This window comes from Lipotes vexillifer, unplaced genomic scaffold (assembly GCF_000442215.2).
Source record: "Lipotes vexillifer unplaced genomic scaffold, Lipotes_vexillifer_v1.1 scaffold69, whole genome shotgun sequence".
In the NCBI taxonomy this organism is placed as follows: domain Eukaryota; kingdom Metazoa; phylum Chordata; class Mammalia; order Artiodactyla; family Lipotidae; genus Lipotes; species Lipotes vexillifer.
The window spans coordinates 2,553,032-2,560,833 of NW_006790942.1; the positions used below are offsets into that span (position 1 = coordinate 2,553,032).

The 7,802-nt window shown below is 45.5% G+C and overlaps 1 protein-coding gene across 1 annotated transcript in view; it reads right to left on the minus strand.

The window, feature by feature from the left end:
- ST18 (ST18 C2H2C-type zinc finger transcription factor) overlaps positions 1-7,543 on the minus strand; it is a 66,430-nt gene extending 58,887 nt beyond the window's left edge. The window contains exons 1-2 of the mRNA XM_007464060.1: positions 7,276-7,543; positions 61-858 (exon numbers count right to left, since the gene is read on the minus strand). Coding sequence (XP_007464122.1) covers positions 61-858; positions 7,276-7,543 — 1,066 coding nt within the window. The remainder of the gene's footprint in view (positions 1-60; positions 859-7,275) is intronic.
- Between the last annotated feature and the right edge of the window lie 259 nt (positions 7,544-7,802).

Sequence of the window (7,802 nt, forward strand, 5' to 3'; positions counted from 1 at the left end):
CCCCCCCGCCCCTACCTCTAAAGCAATTTTAAATAAAATAGAAGCAAATCGGTGTCTTACGTTTACTGGTAAAGACTTGTCTTCCGCCCACGTCAATGACTTTGTTTTGCTTCCTCTCCCCCGAGAGATGCTCCAGAAGAAACCTGTCCAGCTCCTTGTAGGTGCTGTGGAAAACACAGCCTCGCTCAGCCTGCAGGGCGATCGCCTGCTCCAGCAAACTCAAGTTCCCCTTGGCTTTCTCCAGGGCAGCGGCTTCCTCCACCCCCGCGGCTGGACACCCGTGCCTGTGATCATCCTCCTGACTCCCAGGGAACGGGAGCTGGGCTTGGCCATCCGACGGGTCCGCGGGAGCGTGCTGTGGGTCTCTCCTTTCTGTTTCCGAATCACATGTACTTTCGCAAGAGATAAACTTGTCACCTTCAGCTTTTATTTCAGGAACTTCCAATAGGTCTTTCCTATCATCCACGAGAACATACTTTGGGACGCTCTGAGGTTTGGTTTCTTCTGAGAAGTTGGAGTCGCTGTCCCAACCATTCTCTGCACTTTCAGAGTTACTTTCGTTGTCATCAGAGGAGCAGAACCGCAGCTGGGAATCGTCGATTTTGTCTTTTCCATCGTCGGAATGAACCATAAAGCACTCATCCACTTCATCCCCCTCTGCTTTTAGAGACTGGATGCCACTGTCATTTAAGTTCTCACTTATGGTCTGAACAGATGCATTTTTTTCAAATTTCCCCAAATGCATTAGTGATTTGACCACGAGCTCTTGATAACGGCCGTATCTGTCTTCCTTCCCATCGGAATTTTCTTGTGCAGTTGAATGAAGCTTCTCTTCCATGGGTTTTATCATGGTTTCTTCTAGGGAAAAAAGAAGGCCAATATTTGAAAAATAAGAACAAAAAGTATTTTAAGGAAATTACAGTGATAGATAAATAGATATACATATATAATACATGCAATATGTGAATATGTGGACTCCATCAATTATATAAACATTGGGTAGAAAAATATATACCCTCTTGACAAAACAAAACAAAACTCAGACCTTAATATTCTGAGAATTGCCTTTAAAGAGACGAGCTATTCTAATTTTCAGCATGTCAGAGCTAAGCTCGTCTAGTTACTGAAATAAATACTCAACCATTACAGAGTCCTGAATGTGAAATTCGTGTCACTGTACCTCTTATATTTGCAAATCTCAGTCAACCGGAAGAAAATTAAACATATGTCCTACTATACATTATAAAAAGGAAGTATTCACTGAATTTCTCTGCTAGCGTGGCAATATATTTTCAAAGCTTATATTAGGCTGATTTTCTCTGCCTCCGTAGAGTCCCAAACATACTTTCAGATTTTATGGAATGTTAGCTGAAATACACAACACATCTACACGAGACGATAACTAAAAGAAGCCTGAGGTTCTCGAGACTCCCTCATCACTGTCATAACTGTCACACGAAAATGCCATGATGAGGGAAACACAAGTAAGTGGGAGAATGAACATGATGGAATAATATCTTGAATAGTAGCTCAGTTTCTGGCCTGGTACCTGCACGCACTTGTGTAAAAAGGAGATGAGTCAGGAGTGGGGACGGTTGGAGGATGCTGAATGTTAACCAGTTGTTCTCAGTCCTGATGGTAAAGAAGGCCTGGGACTGAGAAGAGCGCCCACCCCCCAAGTGCCAGTCTGTCCATGGGGCATCCACTGTCCCAGAGCAGCTGTCCATGTCACCCCCTTCCCTCTTGGCAGTGGCCCAGTCGGGGTGACAGATTGTGCGTGTGTATATATTTATATGTACAGTCACCCTCCCCAAGCCTGTCCCGGTGCAAACACACCACCTGAGGTGCGGATTCGCCAGTGCCCCAGCCCTGGCCGCGCACATGGCGGGGTCCAGGGAGCTCGGCGCCCAGGGATCGCCAGGCTGTGAAATGCACCAGGTAACCAGGCAGTGGTCCCTGGCAGTCACTGGGACAAAACAACAAGAAGTAGGAGCAGGACTGTTTCTGTGTCTCTAAAGGCAGCGTGGCGGATGGGAACACGAAATAATAAGCCCCCTTAAAGACTGCTAAAGACACCAGGTGAAGTGCATTCTGCGTTAATAAACATCTTGGGAGGAAAGAAAAGCACAGCCGTCCTGTGTAAAGGGCTGCGGGAGAGGGTGTCTGTGCAGAAGACAATGTGCCTTTTTTGGGTCTCGTTTAATTTTTTATAAACATTGCGTCTGACAAGGACACTCAAAAATGCATCTCCATCATCTTCCTTTCTGGTAATTATCTCCCTAAATCAACACTGGACTGCCCGGATCAAGTAAATATTGCCATAGTAACTAAAAGCATTTTTGGATGAAGGGAAGAATTCAGTCACAACACTAGCCCCTTTAAATAATGCTGATTATAGAGTGCAGTCTTTTGTTGGGATCTATTCAACATAAACTGAAAAATTTAACATTTTACTTCCTAGAAAAGAGGCTGGCGAAACCAGCACATAATATTTGAACGGATGGTGTATCCTCTCCTGAATTCATATCAGAGGAACTCCAGGTTTAAATAATATATTAAACATAGTCTAAAATGCAAATGAAGTTTTTCTCAATATCACAGTTGGCTGTTAAGAGAAAGTGTAAAGGGTTATGATAATTTTAGAATATTATGAACTACAGAAAACAAATAAAAAGCATTTTCAGTGAATATGCTCAATTCATTGAACTATTCTCTCAACTCCACTTAACTACCCACATGTGTACAATAATGATTTATAGACATTATACCTAATTATGCATATTTGGGCTGTGTGAGAGTGCTAACAAAAGCTCTAGAAAGCAACAATTACCTCTGTTGCTTAGCTACATAGTTTAAAATATTCCTATTAAGTGCAGATCACCAGAGAGGCGGGGGTGACAGCAATGCACGTGTGCCTGACGATGCGTGTCACCGAGCCGCTGCCAAGGCGAGCGTTTTGGGTCATTTCCAGTTTACATAATTGTTTGGTTCAACTGTTGGTTATATGCTAAAAGAAAATATTTATTAATTATTCTTCAGAAAGAGAGGAGCCCTGCTGGTAGAGGTGCCTTCGTGCGTTGCCCGCGGGGTTTCCAGGGGTGCTCTGCAAACCTGCAGACCAACTTCCCACGCGCCCACCCCCCTCTGCCATCACTGTCATTGTCACAAAGAGAGAAGTTGAGTTCGCTTTTGAGCAGACATATCTGTGACGGGGCGCCACTTTCCCCCAGCTTTGTAACAGGCTGCCTACTTTTTCTGTGCTCGTGTGTTTTTGTTTTCCGGGGTGGCCCAGTGGTCTGTTTTGTGCTTTTGCCACTGACATAACCCAAAGAGCCCTGCGTTAGGGACCTCGTTTGATTCTGGGCCTGGCGTGTGTCTCTCTGCCAACTTCGATGGCTTCCTCACGCTTTCTGAGCCTCGCCCTCACAGGAAAGCAGGTGCCACCCAACAGGTACGCGGGGAAGGATGGCTGCCTCTCCCTTCCCTGTTGCTACGGTAGAGTCAGCAATGGGGGAGGAGACATGGGAGCTTCCACCTAGATGAGGTGCGGCCCGTTTTCCATTCAGAGGAAGTGGTGACCATGCCCGCTGTGGAAGGTCACAGTCCAAGTGTAAAGAGGACTCAGCCCAGTTCACCGTCACCCACGTCACACTTGCTGTGCTTGCCAACTGCCTTGGGGATGGGAGGGTCCGCGCACCGTGTGGAGGGAGACCTCCCGGGTCTGAGGTCCAGAGACCGGGGTCGTGTGGTTGGCCCAGCACCACCTGCCTGTATGGCCTCGGGCAGGCCGATGTCTCCCGAGTCCTGGGTCCTCATCTTTAAAACGAGGGTGATCTGATGTCCCAATGACTGGATGACCCTGTGACATGCTAAGACGATGAACTGGTATGTTCCTGGCGTGGTGTTCAGTTACTCATTTCATTTAATCCTCACAACAACTACAAGAAAAGTACTTTCAACTCCCTGTTACAGGCGGGAAACCAGGGTTCTAAAGAGCTAAGGGCTTGCTCAAGTTCACACAACCAGCCAGTCGGGGGGGCTGAGATCCAGACCCACGGCCAGGTGCCTACTGTTTTCCCATATCTGGATACTTTCAAGAGTGAATTTATAGGAAAATACCAGAATACACTTGTCAGGTAACTTGTAATGGAAAGCAACAATCCTTAAAGTGTAAAGAAAAACACATAAAGACAAACACAACAACGAACAAAAACTAACAAAGTGCATCTCACAACAACGTGGGGTAGAAAATTCCTCAGGTGCACTTCTGGGGCTGGAGCAGGACACTACTTTCCTCACAGAGCAAAAAAGTAAATAAATAAACTTCCTTTCGGCCTGATATGTAAAAGCTCACATTTGTTGATTTGCTTTAAACCAAAGTCTCTCCTCTGAGGGGTCTGGTAATCCTGAAGTTACCTGCTAGCGGATTCTCCATAGGTATCAACTGTTCTGCATCAAAACAACTTAAACAAAAGAAGTCCTCTGAAAATCACATGTTTTGAGGTTGATTCCTTTAGTACAACTGGATTTCAGATTTTAGTTCTGTTTCTGTAACTATCTAAGTGACTTTTATGGGTAAATTAGTTTTCCAGGCCTCCTGAGTATGTCAATTTTGCTGGGAATAAAAGCCCTAAAAGATGAATTCGTCTTTCAGAGTTTTAGAATAGGAGCGGCTTATCCTTTATTTGCTGTCTGTTGAGAGATAACATATTCAAAGTATCGTCCCAGCTCCCAGAGCCTCCACAGGTGTGACGGGCTTCCTGGAATCACGATCACGTGCTCACAACCCAGGAGGATCCCACACACTGGCTCACCCTGCTGCTTTCCCTCGTCTGCACTGGGAACACACGAGTTCGTCCTGCCTCCTGAGAGGGCTCTGCAAGGTCATCTTCTGTTTGCCCCAGTGAAAACTGTGCAGCTGCATGGTTTTGTCCAAATTTTCTTCTATCGTCCTTAACGCCCACCTGCAGCTTCTTGAAAGACAGCCAGGGGAGGGCATGGGGCACAATTTTGCCATTAAAGGGATTCAAGCTCATGACCTCAGCCTTCGTGAGCCTAACCCTCTCTCATCAACTGAACCACCTGCTTAAGACAAAATTGGGCACACACCTGGTCAGGTGAAGACCTTGGGGTGCCTGGAGTGACCGAGATGGTAGATGAAACCCCTTACGCTGGGCTTGGGCACAAACTCAGCTCTCTTGCTTTTCGGGGGCTGGGGGTCACGTGCTCAGAGGGCTGAAGGCAACTTAGACTTTTCCGCTCTCGACCAGGGAGAGAAGCATCTGTGACCTGTCATTTCTGGAAATGTGACTTCGTAATTTGACCTCGCAGGGACTTTGCCCAACTTGCCTTCCAAAGGTGGTCAGAGCATGGGAAGGGCTGGATTATGGAGCACGGTTAGCTGGGAAATAGTTATTTTGCTTGTCCTTCAATTGTTTCCTAATTATCTTCTTTCCAACGCCTACAAGCTGCGTTACCTTTAGCATTAAATCCCTTTGTCCTCAATGGTCTCATTTGTAAAAGCTGTGGCCATAACAGTACACACTCACGTCACTGTTGGGTGGATTAAGTGATATGATTTATGTGCTTGGAATATATTAAGAATTCAAAAATAATACCCACTACGGCTGCAATTTTAGCATATTCATTATGCTAATCATTCATTATGATTAGTAGTGGCTCTAATACTAAAGAGTGAACATTTGTGAAGCTGCTGGCAGGAGTCTGTCAGTGCTTCTAAGTGAATATTTAACTGAGAATATTTGACAGTATACTTTCCTGGTTACTAGCAAGCATCTACAATGATCATTCAGCTACAAAAGAAGGCGGGAAGATGGTGGGCAGGTACAGCCCTGGTCCTTAGGGCGCCTGCAAAATGTGTTGGTGTAAAAGATGCCCATTTTCTTAAATACTTGGTAAATTAATGTCAGCGAGATGAATTATATAACCATACTGACTCAAGGACTTTCCCTAGTACTAGATTCAACCTACAATTTTCGTGAATCAACAACAACAAAAAACTGACCTGCTCAAGGAAACAAACAGAAAAGTCAAGGATGATTATAATTTACAGATGAGCCACGAGGCTTTACGCAATATGTTAAATACACAAAAGCCAGAAAATTCAGTCAAGCACTAGCAAATCAGAATACAACTGTTTTAACTACGGAATCTCCAATCATTTGTAAGCCGAGATGACTGGAGATCTGATGATTGTGATCTGAGATCTGTGCTCACTCAGTCAATATGCTTTTATATCTTCTCTATTAACACCTACTGCAATTACTACCGTTCTATACGCAATAGATATTTATGATCTAAGAAGCTCGTTGCCTTCGGTTTGTATCATTTATACTTCTTTTCAAGTAACAACTTATTTTGTGTATTTTGATTCCTTAAAAACTCACATTCGGAAAAAAATGTGTATGTAGTAGAACATACACACAACTAGTTTCATTTTCTAAAAGGTCAAGCTTTAGATTTCCACGTATTTTCTAAAATAAACTTTTGAGACATTTTGCATGTCCTTCGATTTTAGCCTCATGCACAAAGTGGTCTGTGATGGTCCGGGTCCTGGAGGCACTGGGACAACCAGGGTCTAGTGGGGGTGACCGCGAACTGCGGAGAAGCACATCCTAAAATTTCAAAAAAAAAATTAGGGGCAGGGGATTAAGAGACACAAACTATTACGTGTCAAACAGATAAGCAACAAGGATATACTGTACAGCACAGGGAATTATACCCATTATCGTGTCATGACTTTTAATGGTGTCGAATCTGTAAAAATACTGGATCGCTATGCTGCACACCTGGAACAAATATAAGATTGTAAATCAACCATATACTTCAATAAAAAATTAACAAAATAAAATTTCAAAATAGAGACTGCGTCTCATACGTCCTATCAGAAATGTCTCAAAGCTTACTTTGCAGGGGTTTTATCTTTCAGGGACTAGACATCCACCCCATTAGGGAATTAAGGTTCTCTTCAACTTTGGGGCTTAGTCGCTTTTATTTTCTTCAGAAAGAGGCACAGTCCAAACCCGTGCCTGGGGCCAAGGATGCTCTGTGCTCTGTGGCTTGTGCTTAGACCCCCCCCCCCCTTTATTGAAGGAAAACTGGTCCTCACTAGTGGATGCTGAGGGAGACCAATGTCTGGTTTTGCTCTCACGTTGGGATTTGCTTTTCCCACCATACAAACGGCACGTCCCCCTGAGGTGGGCCTGGGTCTGTGCGCGGGCAGGAACTCAAGCTGGGGCCACTCCACCTCGCTACCTGCGCCGGGGTGATGGTGGGTCTCCGGGGCGCCGTCCTGCCCCAACGCCTCCGCCGTCCGCTCAGCCCGTCCCTCCTCGCGGTCCGCGCTGGGGCTGTAGTGTCGGGGCTTCATGAGCAGGGACTTTCTCTTGTTGACCGGCACCCCCAGAGCCTGCTCCCCGGCTCGCCTCTTCTTGGCCGTGGAGCAGTCGTGCGCAGCACTGCAGTAACGGAGACGGATTAAGAACATGGTGAAGGAGTTCACGGCCGTCTGCCCTTCGACCATCACCAAAAGCACGACCAAAGAAACCTGGGACCCAAGGTTTGGGACCAAAGAAACCTGGGACCCAAGAAACCTGGGACCCAAGGTTTGGGGTTAGCTGCCGGCATTAACGAAAACAGCCCATCCATTGAATTCACTGAACTGTGTAGATTCTATTTTACTGCCGATCAGAAGAGCTAAAAAAAAAAAAAAAATCATCCTTAATCCTGAGTAAGCATACGTTAATCTGTGCTTTGCCTGGCACTACACTAAATACCCAGGG